This window comes from Poecilia latipinna, unplaced genomic scaffold, assembly GCF_001443285.1.
Source record: "Poecilia latipinna isolate Pla-1442-1.1 unplaced genomic scaffold, P_latipinna-1.0 Scaffold826, whole genome shotgun sequence".
Classification (NCBI taxonomy): domain Eukaryota; kingdom Metazoa; phylum Chordata; class Actinopteri; order Cyprinodontiformes; family Poeciliidae; genus Poecilia; species Poecilia latipinna.
In genome coordinates, this window is record NW_015113442.1 from 107,564 (window position 1) to 131,302 (window position 23,739).

At 40.1% G+C, this 23,739-nt stretch overlaps 1 protein-coding gene across 1 annotated transcript in view; it reads left to right on the plus strand.

The window, feature by feature from the left end:
* Window positions 1–461: 461 nt before the first annotated feature.
* rps6ka1 (ribosomal protein S6 kinase a, polypeptide 1) overlaps window positions 462–23,739 on the plus strand; it is a 54,019-nt gene continuing 30,741 nt past the window's right edge. Inside the window, exons 1-2 of the mRNA XM_015047432.1 lie at window positions 462–1,100; window positions 8,043–8,087. Coding sequence (XP_014902918.1) covers window positions 1,038–1,100; window positions 8,043–8,087 — 108 coding nt within the window. The 5' untranslated portion in view covers window positions 462–1,037. The remainder of the gene's footprint in view (window positions 1,101–8,042; window positions 8,088–23,739) is intronic.

Genomic DNA, 23,739 nt, shown 5'->3' on the forward strand with positions numbered 1-23,739 from the left:
GATTTGTCTTTTATGGTATACCCTCCTAACAAATGGTGTCAAAGACTATCTATAAAATCAGCAGAGTTGAACGTGATGTGATGTGAAGAATAATTTATTTTTATTGGTCTTGTTTAATATATTTTCGGGCTTTTATTAAATGTAATACACAGTCATCAAATAAAAGCTTTGAATTTACGAGTTTCACTTGAACTGAGTGGAATTAATGAGGGATAAAACAAATTTTCCAATTTTTTGACATGCTTCGGTAAATAAATTGACTTAATGGACTCAGCAACATGAAGCCTGAGCGGCAGCAGGCCGTTCATTAGCGGCATTCTCCACCCTGCATTACGTATTTACAGTTCTTCTCGCTACCAGCGGGTGGCGCTGACGGGCCGGTGCGGAACGGGCGCAAGAAATGGGGGGTTGGATCTGCCAATGACAGCTCGAGTTGGGAGAGTGTTCGTACTACGGGGCCATACACACGGAGGTCTGCGAGCGCTCCGCGTCCTGCCGGGAAGCCTTCCTTCCTTTCCTGACCGGGAGAAAGCACACGAGGAGGACGCAAAGATCCGAGACGACGTCGACTGCGGAGACGCCAGAGACAGACAGAGAGAGAGGCTGACAGTGATTCCTCGGTGTGACATTAGGCTCAGTGCGCCGCGCTGGTAATTAAAGGAGCCTGGATTAGCCCCCTGCTCGCTGCTGCGCTCCGCTCCTCTCCTGCAACGCCTCAGCTCCCCCGACGCGCTCGCCTGGAAGGAAAAACTGTTTGCGCTCCCAACAAAGCAGCTAAGCAGACCAACAGGCTCCAAAATTAGATCACATCTGGGGGATAGTGTTAGGAAAGCTACTGGCTGCAGCGCGTCCTCCCCTCTCCTCTGAGCGGAGAACAAAGTGCTGTTAAATCTGCGCTCTGCTGGGACTTGGGACCTGAACCAGGAGGTTCTGGAACTTGCACTTGACAAGAGCGACACGGACAACTCCGAGGAGAGCACAGCCACACTCCAGCAGCTCAGGGGAAACTAAGAGTAAAGAATCAAATTCCTGCCAAAATGCCTCTTGCACAAATCGCGGAGCCATGGCCCACAATGGAGCTGGTGCAGCTGGATACAGAGGTAAGGAAATGTGAAATTAATGGTTTATTTTGCACATGTGTGGCTAGTTTTAGTCCAAATCACGTGGCTCCGTTTAAAGAAAATTAGCTCATTTCATTCAGTCTAAAAAGTGGTCTCGGTGTTGAGTGAAGTTGCGCCCTTTTGCTGCTCAGCTGTGAATGAAAGTTGAAATAAACCGGATGAGGTTAAGCTGAGTGAAGCTGACATAAAAGTTTTACAAATATCCTGCCTGCTTTTATGAAGGGACGCGTTTCTTGGTCATATTATTCATCTCAGGAGCAAATTTAAGCCTCCAGCTCTCAACCAGCGACATGGCTCATTGGAATGAGTCTGTGGAGAGATTCTCCACCTCAGGAAAAAAAAAAAAAATCTATATTTCTAATCTCATGTAGGTTCCTGGTCGGTTTCTAGGACTTTCGGTATGAATTCAAACACACACACACACACACACACAAACATAAAAACTTAGGTTTTTATGTGTGCTCATGTTAACATTTATGTACAGATCAGGCATATTATTATGACTTCTTGCCCTAATTATGTGTTGATCTGCCAATCAGCATTCACCCATGGTTTCCATGTGAAGCTGCGGTATTTTGTATTGATGGCAGCTTAGTTTTAGTTTAGTTTCTACGTTTTGATCAATAGAATTACTGTAAATTAAGGCCATATTGTATTATAATCTCAGAGAAATGCTTGTTTATGGCCTCCTCAATCTTCAATGAAACTTATTTCTTTATAACTTGATAAAAATATTATGTGTGAAGTTTCTTTTTGCAATAAAGAAACATTTACTTTTGCTGTTTTACATAACTTTAGACTAAGTTACATTATATTTTTCTGGCTTACTCTCCCTTTGCGATGGCTAAAATGAAATTAGAGCTGAAACAATTAATCAGATTATTTTGATAAATTATTGAAATAATTGTCAACTCATTTAGTAAATTAATAAACATTAACTGGAGTATACAGATTCTGAAACATGCTACTTGTTGAAAGAACACAATCGGAGCAAAACTGTACAAAAATATATGTATTTTGCATTTAAAAACCCTCCTTTGTCTGTTAATATGTTTTACCCAGAACTCAAGTGGTGTTTTTGGCTTCACGTGGTTCCAATTATTTTGAAGCAGCTCATCTGTTGACCCGGATCAGTCTGGTCATCTTGTGCATCACTTAGCCTTGAGTTTATCAGAGTTCCTTCCTTTGACTTGACCATTTCAAATAGACATTGACCTCTGCTGACCGGGTTGTTCTGACCCAGTCATCACAATCTGGCCGTCGTTAAACTCACTCAAACCATTACGCCTGCCCTTTTTCCTGCTTCTGACAGGTCAACTCTTCACTTACTCCCCACTTACTAACAGGGACCATTATGGATATTGTCAGTATACCTGTCCATGGTCATAATGTTATGCCTGATTGGTGTAGCTGATGCTGAGGCTGCAGAGTGAATTGTGACTTAAATGTTGTCAAACTGAATGTGAAAATGTGGGATTTTTACATAAATTTAGCATTTAGGCTGGGATTTGCTGTAACCTGAGTTTTCCAACTTATTGATCATTAAGATTTTTTATTTGCTGACAGATTACAAAATCTGGAGAATAAGCTGGAGAAAGTCACAATGACAATATGTCTAGTTCTAAATAAAAATGCTGAAGTCTGTAGAGTTGATGTTTTTCTGCTTTTGGGTGATTGTAACTATAGACCCCATATGGTGCATAGTTTACCCAAATACTGGCACAAAATGCTTTCATTAACTGGAATTCAAAAGATAAATAATATATATACATATTCATATGGTTTTAGGAGAAAAACATCAAACAGTCTATTTGGCCGAAGCACAACAGAACATGGAATGAAAGCCAAACTTTTAATGAAATTTGCCGTTCTTTTAATTGCAGCAGAGAAAAGTCTGCAAGAGACGTATAGAAGTTTAGAAAGACTTTCCTTTTCAGACAGAAACAATCTTCTGTCAGGCTTTTTAAAGCATCAGGTCCTTCTCCCACCTGTTGCAGCCAGTCAACATTTTAGCTCAGATTGTACGTTTTTATTTCACATTTATGGGTAAATATTGCAACATCTTCTATTTGTGATCATACGGCAATAATTTTACATCAGCCCAGGTATGACTATTGCTTTCAGGTGGCAGAGTATAGGAGGTTGAATCAGCTCTATTCAGGATTTTTCACTTAACTTTGGGAAAGATTATGGTTGCTATAGATGTTAGAGGGCCTATCAGCGCAATTCAAGCAGGAACCGCCTAACTGTTGCTCGCGTTTATCAGAGGTAATTTGTGGGAATATGTTAATTCAGAGCAGATGTAGCTGAGCAATCAATAATTGGGCTGTGGGCAAATCTATTTGTGTGTGATTTCTCCTGCTCGCTTTGCCCCAGAATGAAGCACAAAAGGTAATTTAGCTAATTTCCATTTGTGAAACCTGTTTGGCTTCCAAGCAAAACCACTCACACTGTTCATAATCAGGAGAAAAAAGCCTCCTCATCTGCTATCAGATACTCAACAACTTTCTGTGCTTGTGTCCAGGGTTCTTGCAGATAATTGTGCAACCATGTGCTAATTGTGCACATGGTTGGTTTTGTCCTCCGTCATCTTCTTGCCAATTAATCCAAAAGTGCATCCCTGCTAGTCCCATCTGTCCATATGAGTAGTTGGGCTCCCCAACATGTTCCCTGGCATGGCCTGCAGTCTCATTTCTCCTTGGTCTTCTCTGTCAGTCTGAGCCCTTGGCTGTCTCTTGCTGCCATCAGGAACCAGAACGTGCAGCTGGCTGGTAGGCTGGAGATGGAGATAAATGGCAAACACTCCATGCTGCCAGGCACTGATTTGTTTCATCAAATTAATTACAGACGCTGAAAACCGCGAAGCAAACGCTTTATGTTGGAGAAACGGCATCTTATTCATGCATGTGTTTAATGTAAACATGCAGTCATTTCAACAAGAACTGCACAAATATGGATCAGTGAGTCGTAATTATTGGACCCAGGCGAAGGCATGGTATTTTCACAGCATTGAACTTAGCATTCTTCACAGGCTCTCCAATACCATCTGCTCTGCTGCCACATGCTACTCACAAAACTCACATGCTGCACAACTCTAAATAGATGGTACGATCTCCGGATGGCACAGTTTCTAAATAACTGAATGCTCTGTCTTGCTGCATGAAATTCTCATTCATCAGTCAATCATTTCTTCAGAAAAGTGCAACCATCTGTATATTATTAGCATATTTTGAACTCATCAGCTTGTTTTGGGTAATTTATGAGTTTGTTGTGAGTCGAGCTCCATTCATGAGTCATTCTGATCTCCTGATTGAGAACATTGTTCAACACCAAGTCCAGACTGGTTCATTAGCTGCAGCAGACACACTGCTGCTTCACCTCACTGGCAGGCAAATCCAACGAGTCAGAGGGCCACTGGTCACCTTCACACTCCTACCTGCTCATCAAAACCTTAATGCAAAAGATTCACATGGATGACGAAGCAATCAGCCCATTCACAAAGAGAGCCTGAAGAGCATCATGAATAATCATGCTGTGCATCACAATAACAGAGCCGACTGCACCACTCATTCTTTGCTTGTTGTCTGCAAAGTCTAGTTTCTGGGTTGAAACTTATTTTCTACTGACCTAACAACACCCAGGTATCCTGCATGCTCAATTTTTGCATTTCTCCTGAGTTTAAGACAATGAGTTTTGTATTTTCAGCATTAAATTGATATTATAGCACACTTACTTACTGACTTTAAGCAGTTGCAGTCATGTGGTGATGCAGACATTTAGAGTTGTCATCAGTTTAATTTAATTCAATTCAAACACACTTCGTTAATCCCAAAGGGAAATTAAATATTGTTCCAGCTCATTAATTCAGATTTTTCAAAGAGTTATTGAAGATGGTGGCTGTTGGCAGGAAACGCCTCCAGTAGCGGTCTGTATTACAGCGAATCTGAAGAAGCCTCTGACTGAAGATACTCTGTTTTCTCACTCATATCAGCATACATATGGTAATAAATGTCGTCCTCCGTATTCTGAGGTAAATTCATCATGTAGGCGTTAAATAAAAGTGTTTCAAGAATGGAGCCTTGAGGAACTCCATATGTCCATTTAGTGCTGCTAAATGACAGAGCAGATTCATCATCTATGTGGTAAGATCTGAACAATTGGGGTACCACACAGTTCCACCCACTTTTCCAGTCTATCTATTCGCATGTTGTGGGATTTACATCTTTTAGAGCTTTTGCCTGGTAAAGGAGCATCAGTTTGTATTTCTAGATTGTTGATTTTTTTTGTGGGGGCACAGATTTGTTGATGCTGTAGAGCAATAGTCAAGAGTTTGTAGCTTCACCAGCTGCAGATGCACTGTTGTGCAATGACTGGCATTAATTCTCATGGTTCTGTTTCCTCTGCTCAAACCAGCCTTGAGCAGTTCAGCTGCTTCCCTTTCATATGTGCTTTAGTCAGCTAGGACATTGTGCAGACCTTTGCGTGTGTCTTCAGTTTGTGGTCATTTTATAGCAATGGACCGCCTGCATTTGGGTGTTTAGATGACTTGACGGCTTATTTTTGAAGTTCACTTTAGCTTTAGCAAAACAGAGAGCTACGTTTCACTTTTAATTAAAATTTTAGGGTAGAAACTAATAGATATTTTTAATCTGCAAATTAAAATAAACAATGTTATCTTCGGAATTGTTTACATTTTGAATGGAGAACATTTTTCTGAATCGAAACTATCTGCTAAACTCTCTCAAAGTAAAAGTGAATTTGTAAAGCAGGACTGCACAAGTCCTCAAGGTGCAAAGCCCAACAAGTCTGCAAAGACAAAAATGGGAGAAAGTAAAGTTAGTGGTTGGAATGTGCAGTATGTTTGCTGATTAGGCGTGGTCAGCAGGTAACCATAAAGTACTGGAGTTTGAGTTTTCACTTGATGAGTGTGTTCACTCTTTGCTTCAGCTAATCTGGGTGTGAACCAGCCGAGGAACACCTACACAGAGCAGCGATAATGGAGGAGGAGGAGGGCTGGCAAGGCGTTCGATAACGCAGCTCACTCGCTGACGAACGTCTTTAAGAAGATTTCTCCTCCCTGTGCATTCATGTTTCTTTGAGGCGGTGCAGAAGATGGAGCAGTTCAACCTCTGTTGCTCTCTCTGTCTGTGAGAAAGCACTCAGTTGGTCTGAGAAAAGACAATCACAGTGGCTATTTGTCTTTTTTTGGCACCGACCAGCAGCTGTCGATACAGCGACTGCCAGATGAGATTACGAGAAATTTAGTCAGCTAGAGTCGCAGATAGAGGAGGGAGTAAAACGAGAGTTATTGTGTTTCCTGGTTGCCTAGTTACAATGCAGCGCCTCTCTGATCATCAAACATGGATTTATCCGTCTATTACACGAAAGCCATCACTGACCTGAAATTTACTCCCGGATCATTTGGGAGACGGACGAGGAGTTCTCTCCGTCTCATCTGACAGCAGCACCGAAGCATAAATCCCAGTTGTTTGTTAATGCATTTGACTTTGAGTGTATTTTGGCGGCTGCTTGTTTGTATGTGTGTGTGTGTGTGTGTGTGTGTGTGTGTGTGTGTGTGCATGCATTTTCACTTGTTGACAAAGTCCATTGGGGAGGGAAGCATCTCTAACTGGGCCATTTAGATCAACCATGCAGAGCTAATGAGGATGAAATGTGTTGAGATGATGATGCTGGCTAAATGTACAAACACTTCAGGATCTCCACCACTGGACTGATAATTCCAATGCTGTTTGCATTCTTCTAAAAAAATGCAGTTAAGTTGGAAGTTTGAAAGTTAAAGTGGCTGGAATTTTGAATTTCGTTTGAATTTCTTATTTTACGTTGAGAACTTCTGCTCGTCATTGCTCCGACAGCCTGTCTGATTCTGCGCCATGTGAAGGAAGAGGAAACCAGCTTGACGGACGCTGCAGTGGGAAACAAAGCCAAAGCGGAAAGGGGGCTGGGAGGTCACCCAGCTTGTCCTGACATTTAGCCACATTCCTGTGGACTCTGGAGTGATCCTCTGTAATAACAAGGACTCGTGTGTATTTAAGTGTCTATCATTTTGTATTTATTTTTTTTACATTGATGATGAGTGACAGCACGACTGTCGGCTTGTGAAAACAATTTCGGTCTAGCTTGATGGCTTCCAATTTGTAACAAAAGGTCCATGCAGCAGAACTGGGAAGCCTTGATGTGTGGGGTAGGAAGCTTCATATTCAGAAATGGTTTCAAATTCTGTGAAGAGATCTTCAGATAATAAATTCATGTCAAAAATTGCTAATCGTGAATATGAAGGTCATCCGTTTCATGATGTTTCCAGGGTAGAATTACACAACTGAAGATATTTTGCTGTGAAGAAGATTAGCTTAAACGATGTTGGTGTCGCATTTTGTAATGGTAATCTCTATAGTCTTTTCTAGTATGCATCTTGCAACCCTTGTACTTTAAAAACCTTGGATTTTGGATTGTCTCTAAATCTTATCTAGAGCCACAGTTGCTGCTTTGGGTTTTGAATTTTAAGTCTGCATTTAAAAAAAAAAAAAAAAAAAAAACGTTTTCCAAGCTTCATCTTGTTGTTTCAGAGTAAATTGCAATCTGTTTATCCCAGATAAATTCAAATGTAATTTTATTCTAAAAATCAAGCAAAGCTGTAAATACTGCATCATTTCTGCAAATAACAGTCATTACACCTTTCAAAAGTCTTACCTGCTGGGGACGGACAAAGGGGTGCGCTTGTGCGTGAGCCTCAGATTATTAGGTTTGCCTGCAGAGGTGGAAAGTGGACTGTTGCCACCCACACAGTCTTGTAAATATTCCCTAGTATCTCCTCCTTGCCCTCTCTCTCTTCTTTTTGCACGCTCATGTGATTCATGCACTGACATACACACTGATTCTTCTCACGTCTGCTTTCTTTGACAGAACGGGCAGAGCACGACTGAGGATGGAGTCTCAGCTGCTGTCAAGGTAGGTGAGATGTGTGGAACAGAGACACGAACAACACACAGCAAAGCCAGAAAAACAGCACAGAGATGTGACTCTTTACGAGACTTTAACGTGCAGAATGCAACCAATTTTACTGTTTATCACAATCAAATCATGTTGAATTTCACTTTCCCTCTGACTCTTTGGCTTAAAGACGTACCGGATGACGGCACTGCTTCTGTTATCCAGTAGTGGTCACTTTAAGATGTTTCTTTTTTTGCTTTTTCCAATCCACATTTGTTTGTCCGTATGTGTACAATGATTAGTAATGAATTATATATTTATAGGGAAATGAGTCCTTGTTTTGTCCCCTATACGATGGATATAAGCAGAAAATACAACAGCAGCTTGTAATGCTGAAAAAATGCCAAAATCCTGAGATTAACTTAATGTTTTAAGAAATATTCTTAGGGTTCATTGTAAGACAAAGAATATTATTAAAAATGCTGAAACTTATTTGGTTACAGTGAGGGTAAGAAAACAAATGTTAAATGTTCATAGTAGTGTTAAATATCCAATAAATAAGCAAATTATTCATAGCGCTTAACATCTGAAGATGAAATTAAATCAGAATTAATCTGTTAATGTAAAATTTGAGTCATTTTTCTGGTTTAGGTCAAAGAGAGAGAGAGAGAGTTGTGCTCTGAAGCACCTCTCAGCTGGCTTATTTTAGTAGGATTTGCAATGACAGCTTGTTGAGTTTATTGGCCGGCCAGGGTTTAATGTCTGGCCACTCTATACAGCAATTTGTCTATGTCAAAACAAAAAGGCATTAGCAATGCAAATATTGCCTGTCGTCATCTGATCTGCTTATATATCAACAAAAATACCCACCGGCTGGTACATCCAAAAACACTCCCTCAAAATCACTGCGTCAGCCTTCCTCCCCTCCTGCTCGGCGTTTCTTTGTCCAGGCCTGAAACATGATGCTGTTTCCTCCTCTCTGTTACTTTCCCATCATGTGGCAGAGGACCAGGAAATGTTCCTTCTCATGTAGCGTCTCCTTTTATCTGGCCTGGCTCTTTAGGGACAAGTGTTGTAATGCAGTTTCTTCTTTCAGCTCAGAACAATGTGCTCAGGCTGAGGCAGAGCTGAGAGCAGATTTAAATCAGGGTTTCTTTGAAAAGGGACCAGAATGGGCAAAGATGTTAAAATGTGATGGTAAAATACAGCTAATCTTTCTGTAAATAGAAAGCAGCAGCAGCTAGTAAACAAATGTATTTTCCAGTGCAGCATTAGGAAGAAGTGTAATATGCAAAACTAACAGTTTTGTTTGCATTTCTATGGTTCTTTTGCAAGAAAGCATGCTCACATGCTTTTTTGCTTCATAAACACATTTATTTTGTAGTTTTTTTTTTTTCATAAATTTCCTGAAATTGTTTATGAATCACCAACCATATATTTTGTATGCAAGTTTTGGCGATTTGAATCTACAAACCAAAATGAAATAAGGCGTAACCAGCCTGTCTGCACATTGTTATAGAGCTTTAAATTCATGTGCCTAAAATGAAGGCCTCAAAATGTCCTAAACTTACTAAAGTGTTAGTTAGCCTTGCATACATTAATTTTCTTGTGGCAGGACTATTTAATAAGATACTCACCGGTATCTTTTTTTTCTCCGAGGATTTTTCTGTTGGGCAAAAGTTTGAGTTGCACTCAGAGCTCTTCATTGTGTTTTGTGACTCGATGCAGGTGAGGCTACCATTAACTATCTGTTAATATGCTTTGCTAGCTAGCTAAACTGTAAAGTGCAAATTTATTTGCTGGACAGCGTTTGTCTTCGACAGTGGTTCACTTCTGTTGTCAATGTGTACGAGGATGACAACAGAGGTACATTCTCTCCAAAAAAGAAAAAAAATCTTTGCTCTATAGTCTTAAAAATGACTTTAAAAAAATTGTCTGTTTTTGATTATTATGGACCATTTATTTGTCTTAATAAAAATGTTTGATTAATTGTGAATTGGTGAAACCCTGTTGGCTACTGCAATGCACTCAAAAGTAGGGAACCCAGAAGAAGATGAGAAATCTGAGAATAAACAGCATCTTGAAGACAAACGAACACAACAAACGGATCAGGAAGGAAGTTGTGGAGAAGTTCAAGCAGGTTGTGTGATAAAACAATATCCCACACTTTGAACATCTCCGTTCAGTTTATCATCTGAAAATATAGTTTGGATGCTTTTCTTCAGCAGGGAGAGGGAAGCTTTTCAGAGCTGGTGAGAAAATGGATCAAGTTAAATGCAATCTTTGAGGGAAAACTTATTAGAGGCTGGAAAAATGTCACCAAGCAGCAGGAAAGTGAACATAAACACCCAACCAAAGCTTATAATGGTATGGTTTAGGAAAAGGCACAATTGTGTGTTAGAATGGCCAGTCTTAAAGTTGTGATATCATGTATTTTCCAGGCAGTTTGTGCTATAAAATGGCATTATCACGTTACCTCCAGTTGCTACAAAAATGCTGAATATATCAAACATGACTTCCTTGGAGAGTTGGACTTACATGTACTTTGTATGATGAGCAAGGCAGACACTCAGTTCCACCAGGTGTTTGCTAATTGCTGCTGCCACTAGTCTGGAGGAGCTGAGTGGGGAAACTCTGCTGGAGAGTGCAGCTCAGAGGAGGAGCTTTGTGGAAATGGGCGGTGCTTTGTGAGAGTAAGCGTTTAGGCACACCCAAATGGTTGCTATGGGAGATTCAAGGATTTCTCAAACATGCATAAAAGAAACAAAGCAGCACTCCAGGTATGTTTTTGACGAGATAATAACATTTTATGAAAAGCTAGAAATAATACGTAATTCCTCTTCTTTAATAAAATACATTAAAGGGTTTGGTTATAACATTGCCATCTGATGGTCAGGTAAGGTACTACAGCAGTCCTGATGCCATTAGGTTTAATGGCGTCATGACTGATCATGTTAAACGTGGTTTTGCAATTTCTGACCCGAAAGTGAAACCATAAAAAATTCTGGTTATTGGAGTTAAATTTGTGTCGTCATTGTTGTTAGATGTTTTTGTAATCAGTTAAATTTTATAGTCAGAATATGATGCTGGGATTAATGATGGTGGTGGTGTTGCTGATCAGGAGTGTGTGTGTGTGTGTGTGTGTGTGTGCGCGCGCGCGTGTGTGTGTGTGGGATAGAAGACCTTGTCCCCAGACACCACGCCAGGAGGACAGTTGTAACCAGGCGCTGCAGCGATCAATATCAAGCTCCTACTTAAATGCTGGGAATCTGATAATGGCTGCTGTTATCTGCTCCAGCCATGGGAGATACATGGCTCCACCAGACCTGATGAGGGAGAGAGAGCAGCAAGAGGGCACAGAGGGCAGGAGAGTCGGTCCTTAGTGATCCAACTGATTCTTCTGGAGCCTGACAGCGGCTTTGAGTAGTTCCCAACGCTGAGGTTTGGGTCTGTGTTTGAGTATTTTTAGGGCCAGTGAGGTTAGCTCTGTGGACCTGGTCAGACATGCTGCAGAGCTAATGAGCTAGCTCCATCCTGTCTGCCTCTTCAGGAAGTCCAAAGTGTGAGATACACGAGTACAACGCTTAGCTAAAGGTCAGCTGTCGTCCCTCAGCTGCAGTTTGAGACTGGCAGCAACAGATAGTACCTGAGATTATTCACACCCATAAAAGGTTGAGGTTTAATGTCATACTAGAATTTTACTGCCATTTTTTTTCTTCAGACGCAAAGTAATATTAGCATTTTGGAGTGACCTAACAAGAGTCTAGATTTGAATGTCATGGAGAATCTGTGGAGGGGTTTAAAATGAGGGTGATGGCAAAGAGGCCGTCCAGCCTGACTTGGAGTGTATCACCAAAGACAAATTGTGAAAATACTAGTGGGAACATGCAAAAAGCTGATGAGAAAGGCCAGATTACTGTGATATCAATCACAGAAAATGTGAAAATGACATCACATTTTCAAAGATGAAATGATACAATTTCTTTTGTTTTGCATTTCTTTCTTGGTTGAAAATACTTAAAAATCTAAATAGGCCTGGAATTTGATTTGATTTTGAGCTGAACTGGAAGTTAGACTTTGAAAACATGACTTTCTTTGGTGTTATTGACCAACTTGTTTGTTTCTTTCCAGAGGAGGCTGCTCCAGTGAGTCTTTGGGATGTTCTTTATAAATTAAGATGAGATCATATAATAAATATAGAACATAAATACTCTGAACTTTCCTTCTGATGTGTATTGTTGCACACATCACATTCTTCTTATGATCTATTAAACTTATGGATGCACTGGTAAGAAAATTTGGGCCAACTTCGATTTCCAATATGCCCGACAGTTCCTGTTTAAAAAAATATTATTGACTGATACCGATGTTGTGCAGCTCTGACTAAAATCCCAACATATGCCCCTGTCTTTTGGATAGCTGTATGTGTCGTGATGTGACGATACAATAGTTAACAAATTGATTCTGGTGAGAGGTTCTGACAGCATGACCTGACAGCAGAACTCGGTAACCTCAGTGGATCTGTCTAGCCACAGTGGGATGATATTACCCAGCAATTTACTCCCTGGCAGGAGCCCAGGATTGCAGTGATTTGCTCTCAAAGGAAAAGTGAGGCCTTTGTCCTATTTCTAGCATCAGATCACATCAGACCCATTGCCCTTGATGATGCATTGATCCACTAAGCTGAAACAAGGAAGATGTAATCTCAAACGTAGGGAGAGATGTGACGGAAGCAGATGTTTTGGATAATTTTTATTTATTTCATTGTTTTTGTGAGGGATTCTGTCAGCATTATGAAGACTAGTCAGAAGCAACAAAAGACTGCAGAGCAAAGAGCAGGAAGGAGATGCTAAAAGTGGGAAAACAACCCAATAAAAAGAATAAAAGTATTGAATTATCAACTGAATACAAGATAAACTGGAACTCTCTCTTTTTCTGTCTTTAAGCATCTGGTTTTACTTCAATTTCTTTCGAAGCTGAAAATTTGACGAAGCTGGAGAGCGATGCGCTCTGACAGGATGTGATGTGCATTGTCTGTCTGAATGAGCCTGGAAGTCAATTGTGCTTCGCCAAATTAAATGCATAATGTTCTCCACTTCAGTCATTAAGTTCAAACAGGTTTTCCTCACAGATGCACATAATTACCCTGATTTGTTGCTTGCAGATAAATACATCGGTTCTATTTAAACCCTGTGTACGGCCATAAAATCATAATTTCACACTTAATAAGTACTTACTTTTAAAATATCTTGCATTATTTCAAACTATTATTATTTTAAGGAGAAAGAAAAAGCATGTGTTTAACTACGGTGTGTTTTACCATTTGTAAGATGATTACTAATCATTTTACAAAGTTTATTTTACTTTATATCAAGCTGCAATTGAAGTAGTTATAGGAAATAATTGTGGATGTTATTATCTTTGCAAAACAGACTGATAAAGTTCAGATTTGATGGAAAGCATTGATGAACATCAGTTTTCATGTCCTGCTTCAAATTCTCAATCGGATTTTGTTTTGAACTTTGACTGGGCCATTCTGACACATGATTATGTTTTCAACTCTCACAGGTTTATTTCAGGATTGTTTGGCATTTATCTCCATACCTTCCTATAAGCTCTAACCAGGTTCCCAGCATCCCCATAGCATGATGCTGCCACCACCATGTTCATCAATGAGCAGCATTGTGTATGTAGGTTGGTCTCGTCTGACCAGAGCAGCTTCCTACACATTTTTTGGGTCTGACATGAATTGTGTCAGATTGTAAACTTATAAAATATTGGATCACAGAAAGTTTACAACTAAAGCTTTATTTCATTTTGCTTGAGAAATTGAACATTTTGCAAATATTCTATTTTAGAAATTACTTTTCAATGTTACTATAGTTCATTTTCTGCTGCAAAAACAAACGCAGAATAGTTTGACTTCTTGCATGTTACTAAACTGGCTCACTGTTGCGTGTGATACGGTTAACCTTGTAAGCATGAAGCTTTGTGGAGAGCCAATCAACTATTTGGTTTCTGTCCTTTTAAAAATACACCAGTCTATTAAATGCACAATATCGGCATGTTTTTTTTTTTAAACCAATAATTCGCAAAGCATCTTACCATCTGGCTCTGTTGTTGATTCCAGATAATCTCCTTTGCACAAAAAAAAATAAATGTTTGCTTTATGGTAGCTTTCATGTGAAACCACAGCAATTCTCCTAATACAGATGTTTATTTTTAAATCTTTCCTAATTCATAGAAATGCTTTCAGAATAATATTGTAAAACAACTCAATGACAGATTGCCTCCATCATTCTGAGAGGGCTAACAGAATGGACTCCTAATCTAAAGTGAAATTACCCTGGAAACAATGTGGAGCTTTACAGAAGGCTAGTGTTTACAGTGACCAGTAATTACAGAAGTGTTTGAGGCCTCATGCTTGATTACCACATATTGCAACATAAGACTAGAGTCTCACCTCAAAGTGTTGTAATATTGCCTCAGTGCGTTGAGAGTTGGTTGTCATGGTTTTGTCAAGGCAAGCAGGAGCTAGTCTCACAAAAGCCAGCCTGGTTGTAATTGAAATTTAAATTAATTTCTGTGTTCCTACCACTGCAGCGTATAGGTGTCATACGCGGTAAAGATAAAAGTGGAAGCGGTGAAATTGGCTGTTTTTATTTATGTGCTAAATAAAAGTAAACGGTGCGTCTGAGGTTTGCAGCGCAACTCAAATTAATTTCCAGTAAATGGTTTTTCATCTGCAGGAGCGCAGCGCTGCAGGACGAAGCGTGTTCTGTTTGTTTGCACTCTTTCTGTCCCATTTCTGTGTGGTTTGCACTTCACTGTGAACTCCAACCTTCCAGGCCTGAGGGCAGCAAGCTGTGCAAGGTAATGCCTTTTCCACTGGTGTCGGTGACATTTTTGTGCTCCCTAATGTAGATAATGGCTTTTTCACTGCAGCTCGGGTGCTGAGTGAGTGGTATTTGTGCTTCAGTGGCCGAGGCACTAAAGGGCACTGCAGAGCAAAACCAGGAGTGACGTAGCTGTCTAGAGAGTAAGAAGAGAGAGGATGATGGGGAGGCGAGGGGAATGCAGTTTTTATCTTAACTACTAAGCTGTGATTTAAAGTGCTTCAGTTAAATAATATCTTTAGCTACAGAGGCGATGTGTGGGTTGGTACTGCAGTTTGCAGAGCAGCTTTGTAACCTCAGGTTACTATAGACTGCTCTCTGGACTGGTATATCAGGAAATGGGAAGGTGCAAGCTGTGCAGCCTTGTAGCTTATGTAAATGCAAGACTCTGTTTTTCACATGCATGTTGTAGGCATGGCAACTGCTGTCTTTACTTCCACAGTTCTGGCCCTGCATTTGATTTACGTGGCCTTTTTATGACCCTCTTGTTTCAGAAATCTCACACTGCACATCTTCATATAATACAGAGGTAGACTTGTTTAATGCAGAGCTTTAATTCAAGTGGAATCATAAAACATTCAAACGTGTTATAAAGAAGTTGCCCTTCATGATGCAACACAGACCTGTTTGAGGCAGTGGGCAAAGGTTCGTTCTGCAGTTATTGTGTTTGTTTTGCAGTTACAGCACCAGTATGAACGTCTAGTGTATGCTCTGGTACAGAATGTCCGAGCGCCTTGGTATAATTGGCTCCTGGTTTACGTCCCACACTGTTTATTGCTACTAATAAATTTACAACAAGTGTATTGTTACAGTTGTAATAATTTTGTCTATGAAATTTATTTGTTTGTTTTGGATTCCATTATGTTTAGGTAGCAACTGGAAAATGTTCCAGTTGCAGAAAATAAAAACCTAATACATTTTAAACCTATGTAAGACTTTTTTGTAATTTAAATTTAAAGCCTGGATGAACTGCTTGAAACAGCCGTGTTCAAACATTTCCCCACATGGCCCAAAACGCTCTTAATGAAAGCAATTAAAAGCCACAAAATGTTCATATTTCTTTCTATTTGAATTAAAAATGATATTTGTATTTATGTTTTTGCAAACATTTTTCCGACAATAGACAAAACGCAATATTTTAATAAACTAAAGAAGTCTGATTTCTGTAGAAAACATAAATATAGACAACATCCTAATTGCCAAGTGTTTTCTTCTGTCTGGATTTTTTTGGATTCTCAGTGAGAACGGGATGTTGGTCGCTCGTTCTTTGTAAAACATCTAGCTTTATTAAGCCGAGTTTAGCTGATTATTTCTTTTAGCAAAAAACTTTAAGCTGGAAAACCAATTTTGTGCAATTTTTATTTACTTATTTATGGTCAAGGTTTGCACAAAATCACTTTGAGGGCCGCAAACGTCCCCTGGGTCACGCTCCGAACACCCTTGACTTAAAACATGTTCAGTCATCTGATCTGACAGTCATAGATCTATCCATCTTATTGAAGACCGGGTCACAGTGGCAACAGTTCGAGCCGGGAATGCCAGACATTCTGGTCGACGTTCTGCAGCTCATTCATGCGGATCACAAGGCGTTCCCATGAAGGAAGGCACCTGCATTCCCTCCACTGAGTTTCGGTTTTGGACTGGATGTGCAAAACAAAGTAGCGAGAGAGAGAAAGAGTTTGAGCACAGAATGTGCTTTCTGCTCTGGTGCATTCTGGGATTTGCAGTCGTCTGTGTAACGTACCACAGACAGTTTGTAATGCATATAAAAGATGATCAGCCTGCAGTCAGTACTGATGATGTCATTTATATCACCATCTATGCTCATACACTCACACACACACGGTTAATAAAACACAATACCTTCTGTTTCTTTGTCAGTTCTGTGATTTTGTTCTCCTTTTGTTAATGTAATGTATCACCATGTATTTTCTACATTGATATTAAATCTCTCTTCTTGTAGTTTTTTTTAGCAGCTCTTTAACTTTAAAACTACTCATCCAGAACTGGAACATGGGGAGTGCTGCTACGTTGCAAATAAAATATATTAAAAAAAAAAGCTGATGGATGCAAAGCCTTCAGGAATGGATACATTGAAAACTTAGAACCTTAAATTTCTTTGCTTAAATAAGCCTTTTTAAGAAACTTCTTACATGTTTGCATAGTGCTGTATAGCCAAGCTCTCCAGGACCCTTTTAATCCATCAATTAGTTGTTATCACCCTTCTTGGCTCAGTTTAGAGAAACTCTAAGACCAAATGGGGAAATGATTACAAGAAAACTGGCATTTCAAAATGTAAAATGTTGTCAGCTGCCTTAAAGAGCTGCCCCAGCTGTCTACACCGTTTTCTGTTGTTGGAGCGTTATTCTTTCCAGGATCACTGCAGTGCTGCTGCCCTGATGTCTTTCACTCAGGTAAATTTACTGAAAGGTTCTCTGCATGGACACACAGATGGAGGGAAAAAGGCCCCAAAGTCCTCCTTTTTTACGCTCAGTTCATTTCCTATATCAGCCTCTTTTTACATGGTTCCCTGCAGGGACTGTTTGCATTTTTCATCTTTTACGAGATGCATTCTACCAACTTAACCCTCTCAAATCCGAGGTGACCTCAAAAATGCAAACTGCTATTCTTTAACCAGCCTTAATGGGCTAAACTGGCTACGCAAACCCAACAGTTGTGCAATAATCATGTGGTTTGGAGTCAGGCATTTCCTGAAGCATGCTATATTTTTACATCAACTACATTTTTCCAGCTACCAGATGATTTATGATTGAAGTGGAGATACAGTTTTTTAGTTTTGTGAGCAATTTCTGATCCCCCCTCTTTAACCCACTGATGTCAATTTTAGCTATTTTTCATTTCTCTTTAAGAAAAGACGATACAGCAGCATTGAAAACATTTTTCAAACCTTCCTGTATAAAGAAAAAGGATTTTAGCTTGCGTTTTCAAAAGGTTACACAATTATTACAGAATTTACACTTTAAACCTGCTTATTTTAGCTATTAGCACAGCTAGCATTACAGAACAGCTGTGTTGGTCGGTGTACTGAAAGCTAATTCTTTGAATCAAACTCAGACCAAACTTATTGACTAACAGATTTTCTCTCCGTACTCAAACTGACCTTTAACCCTGTCAGCAGTTCCTTCTCTGCATCTGGTAATGATTTCAGCACCGCCTACATCTTAGTCATAAATTAACAGTTTCCGCTCCTATACAGATCATTAAATGATTGTATATACATTTATGTGCCAACTCTTAGAATAGTCAGTTTGTTAGTAGTTTGGGTATCTATTCAGGTATTTTTGAAGTTGTGTTTTAGTTCCATTTCTTCCTTTTTTTTTGTCTGTTTTGGTAATCACACATAGCATGTGTCCTTTTTTAGCTCGGGCATCCTTCCAAAGCCTGGATGTGCCCAGTCATACCTACATGTTGTGCTGTTTGCAGCTGCACCTTTAATTAGATGAACCCTAAGCTGTGGCTTCAGCTGGTGTATGATTAACATACAATGGATTGCACTGGGAAGCCAAAATGCTCCTGCAATCAGTGGGATGTTTACCATCGGTCAAGGCAGACGAGGAATCAAGATGAATGGGGTTAAAGAATCCAAATTTAAATCAGCCTGTAAAATTCCCTGTTTCCTTCTCGGATCACCAGAAATGACACATCAGCTCCGAACAAAGAGATCAGTTTTCAGAAGTGACTTCTAATCAATAAGAATCATTATTGTGTGACAACATTCTGGTCTTTTCATCCCTAATTGTATCATCAAACTATTTCAGGATATTACCTCCTAAAAATAGTAAAATATTCAACTCATCTACTCGTAATGATTTTGAAAGCATAGAAAACTTCAAATCAGTGCTGAATTAATTTGTATTTTTCTGTAGCTACTTTAGCCATGGAGCTGACGAGGCGTATAAATATCCTGGTAGCCTTTGGCTTAAGATGTAAAAGCTGAAAAAGTTTCCTGTTTCTCCGGGGGAGACTCTGCTTACATGAGAAAATGTTGCAGCAAAAGTTGCAGACAGAATTTATGCAATTCATCACTCAGTGAAAGACAAATATTGATAAAATACTGTTTTCTATCAGAATGTTACAGGCTTTACTGAGATATTAACATACTTTCCTTTTTTGCCATATCTCATATTTCCAGATCCAGCTGGTGCTTAAAATGTTAGTTACGGGTGTGAATTGGGCGATGACGCTTTTAATGGTGAAAACTATTTAATCTTGTCAAACATATTTCTAAAATATTTTGTCTTAAATTTCATTCCTCGACCATCTGTTTCTGTGCTCTTGTTTGCCAAGTTTTGACTAAATTCCTGGATCTCTTTGCACATGCAGGCCGTGACTTGGATTTGGTTACATAAGCACGGCTGACTTTGAACAACTTTACATGGAAAATGTTGCTTATATTAGTTGTAAGCAGCACAATTTATCCCCACATTTATCCTGATTTAAAGTTTTTTTTCTAAGCTTGAGCAACAAATTCCCCTCCAGCTGCACAATTTGCAATCGAGAATTAAGGAACACGTTTTCACACGACACCTGTAGCGTGCCAGTATGAATATGTGGATGACTGTGCAGCAGGATATTACTGGAAAAGGGCACGCATGCTCCACTGGCCCTCCTGAGCTCAATAAAGGTTAAGCAACTACAATATAGAAGGACTGATGATGATGATGATGAAGGTTGTAGAGCTGCTTCCTGGTCTTCACGCCGTCCTCCAACCTTTTTTAAAGCTGGAAAGAGTTAAACATTTTCTAGATAACAAAGCCAACCATCCTAGAAATGCAGAAAAGAGCAGAGGTTCTTGCCAGAGGAGTAATGCATTATGTCGGCATCTTCTTGGCCATGATCCCCAGTGAGCGGAGGCCTGTATTAACAAGGTTTGCACACGTCTTGGAGCGCCGTCGAGCTTAACACTTCACATTCCACTGCAGCTTCAGAGGGAGGGGTCAGGAGTGAGCAGAGCCATCTAAAACTGACTGTAGCTCTCTAGGATGTTAAAACCTCTTGTCTAGTCGGAGCACACGCATGTAAATGTAGTTTGTTTTTCTCCTGCTGCTCTGACATCCTGAACTCTGAACATTTGCATGCATTTAAATAAAACCTTAGTCTGTTATCCCTGTTGCTAAATAAAATCTGAAATGCAGCAGCTGTTCTGATTTGTTTATTTTCAGTTCCTAAACATCATCATCCTAAGCAGTGAGTTTTTTTTTTTGTTTTTTTTTTTGTGTGAATGCAAACTCCTTCCAAAAGAAGCGAGTTTGAGTCAGCACCGTGGTTTCTGCTGAGTGGTAACTCTGCTTGTACACAACATGCAAGCAGAAATTCACACCCTGACTATAGTGGAGTAGGACTTTTTAGTTTTTTGTGTAGCTTTGACCTGGAGACACGTCTGCCTTTACAGCAGACAGTGGTTTGGATGTTCTTGGTCCCCAGTTTGTGGTTGGACACCTAAGGGAAAGGCCGCCTCCGGCTACGCACTAACACGCACATGGCCTAGATAAATCAGTCGGTGTGCTGAGTGTGCCTCTGCAGAATGATTATTTCTTTTTTTTGTTTGCTGATCAGACTGCTCATCCTCTGTCCTGCTTGATGTGTTGCAGAGTTGCTTTCCAGTTCATACCCGACTCAGACAGATGAACATGATTATGTGTTTGTTCTGCCAGGCTGTGTGTCCCTGTAGTTCTGTTAAGTTCAGATAAATGGATCATAAACTACATCTGTCAGAATAATGCCAACAAAACATTAAATAAAATAGTTGGATGTCAGATAATCAGTTATTTTAAAAGACACCAATTCTTTGCTTATTCTTGTTCTCACAGTTATGGACAGAAGTGTTGGGAAAATAATCAGTAAATATGACAAAAATTATTTAAAATCATTTTAATTTACCCCATTTTTAAAAAAAGCAATTATTCATAAACTCAAATAATCAGAGGTAATATCATATTGAACATTGGCATTACAACAATTAAACATTTATTTTTTTTGCATGTTTCAGTTGATCTTTAGACAGCTGAGCCTTGGTGATGAGCTCCAAGTCTTTGGAGGTTGGGAGGCTCTCCTTGCCATCACCCTAATCTTTATCTGCACAGACACTGTCAGATTCAAGTCTGGCTGGGAAACTCCAAATCTTAGTCAGAAGAAACATGTTGGAGCTAAATCTGCCTGAGGTTTAGATAATTGTGGGCTCTACATCCTGTCCATCTGACTTCAGATCAGGCTAAAGTTTTCGTCTTTTAGGTCTTTTAAGATCAACAAAAATATCTTTGCATGCCAGAATTATGAGAAATTTCTAACATGTTTTAACAATCATAGGGTTTCTTTTTCATTATTTTCTGCATTCTTGCTGCTGTTCCTTCCTACTGTTACCACACTAGGAAGATAAAATATTAAGCTTTAAACATCTAATCTATTCTCACAGAATAATTATAAGAGGCACCACCAATGTGTTAGGAACTTTCATATTGTCTTATAGAAAAGCACAGAGATGATAATTAACTGTGGTTATGTGTTGCATAATCTGATATCAGAACATCTAGTTAACGGCACTGTGCTCCAGCATCATCTTCAAAGATCAGTGGTTTAAAGATGGCCGCCTCTGAAGCAGCAGTGCTGATACTGAGCCACATCCTGAAAGCTCGTCTCACAGCGTGACGCTGAAGCTGTTCGTCTGATAAGCTTCAGGAAGACGGTTTGGATGAAAAGCGAGACTGGTTGGTTCAAAACAACTGACTTTTTATGATTTAAAGAGAAGCAGGTGGAAGCTGGAATATGGAGTGAGAAATTAGCTGGTCATATATTTATTTAAAGCAGCTTGTAAATATATTCTATTCTTTTTAGTATTTTGTTTGCTTAGCTGAGCTAAAAATAGTTAAAAATGTTGATGTGCACAGCAGATGTACTGTGCATGAGTTTTGCCTTGTAATCGTAGCAAATCTGATAAAGACGTAAAATGTCAAAGGGGGAAAAATGTGCCTCAGGTTTTTCTTTTTGCACACTGCAGAGTGATGTTCATTATCTGGTGCTAATGTTTATCTGGAACACATTACGCTTCAGAAAGTGGACCACACTTTCTGAAACGTTGCTGCAGCGGATGACATTTAACTGTGTGGAAGCTCCACAAATGACAATACAGCTTGAAATATGATGTGTGGCGGCTGATTCTGGTTTTCAGCCTCAGATTTGTAATAATGTCAGTGACACATTGATATTACCCATCATTGTTTTTGTCAGCATGTGGCCCAAAAAAGTCTCATCTATTATTTATTTCTGTCCCTGTGAAACACATGATGAAAGATGGCAGAGTTTATCTTCCTGTTATCAAGCTACAGTTTTGTCGTGTTGCAAACTCAAATGTGTTTAATTGATGGACCAAGACAAAGTAGTGCATAAATGTAAAGTAGAAAAATGGTTCTGGACATCTGAAGCTCCTCTGGAGCTACCACAGGCCTGTCAGGTTAACTAGACGACCATGTTTTGGTAAAAACCCTTGTTCTGCGCTTTGCTTCGTTCAGAAGGTCCTTAAGCTGTTGAGAAATGTTTGGTCCCTGGAGGCTCTGATGTTTTAAAATTTAATCACTAATGTTAGACGCTATGGAGCTTTTTGGAAGTTGCCTGTTCTGTAAACAATCATCCTCCTTTTAGATAATAAATATTAAAAAAAATCATGTAATTGTTCATCTACTCTACAATTAGGGTGTAGTTGTGTTGGCTTATTACGAAAAGTCCAGTAAAAACACTGAAGTGTGGGGGCGTGGCCTAGGTCTCAATATGGAGTAGACGTGTAACTTCACCATTATTTCACCCTAAATAATATTTAAACTTCTGCTTAGCATATTTGTAGTGTGCCATCGTATTATGAACAAGATGACGAAGCCCAAAGGTAATAAGAAAGACAAAGGCTCGGGGGATGAGACCCTAGATGACCGGACCAAGCTAGCAGGCGTCGAGGAGGCTAATGCTAACACGAGCCCCGCGTGCTCTCCGGGTCCATCCGCCACCAATGAGGACGTCCTAGCAGCCATAAGCAAGCTTAGCACCACGGTCGACATGAGGTTTGTGGAGCTCAATGGATCAATTTCCAGTCTCAAAGCGGCGCTTTCCGATATAAGTGACCGTGTGACATCAACCGAGGCCGCAGTCGTGTCACGGATAGACGGATTTCGGAGCTGGAGAAGCAACATGATAGCCTAGCTGTGCAATGCTCTCAGCAGCAAGCTAAGCTGGAGGATTTGGAGGCAGAATATCCGTATTGTGGGCATACAAGAGAAAGCGGAGAATGGTAGACCGACGGACTTTTTCTGCAAACTGCTGCCTAAACTGCTTGGAGAAGACAACTTTGATCGGCCAATGGAGGTGGATCGGGCACACCGGAGCCTGACGCAGGCTAAAGACGGGAAGGCGAGAGCCATCATTGTCAGGCTGCATTATTGTCAAGAGAAGGAGCGGGTGCTACGGTTGGCGAGGGAGAAGGGTCCTCTGCAGTACGACGTCGGTGTTCATCTTCACCTCGGCCGTAATGAAGAAACGCCAGGCGTACCAAACCATCAGGGAGCAATGCAGGTCCAAGGGCATTCGTTATGGATTCCGATACCCTGCGCAGTTCCTGGTTACTGTGAATAATAACACTGCTACGTTCAACTCTCCAGTGGAAGCCGATACATTCCTGAGCCGGGAGATCGAGGACTGGCAGTCTGGGACTGTCCGCGGGATAAATAGTCCTCTAAAAAGAGGTAAAGTTTGGTTTTGGACCTTTGTTAACA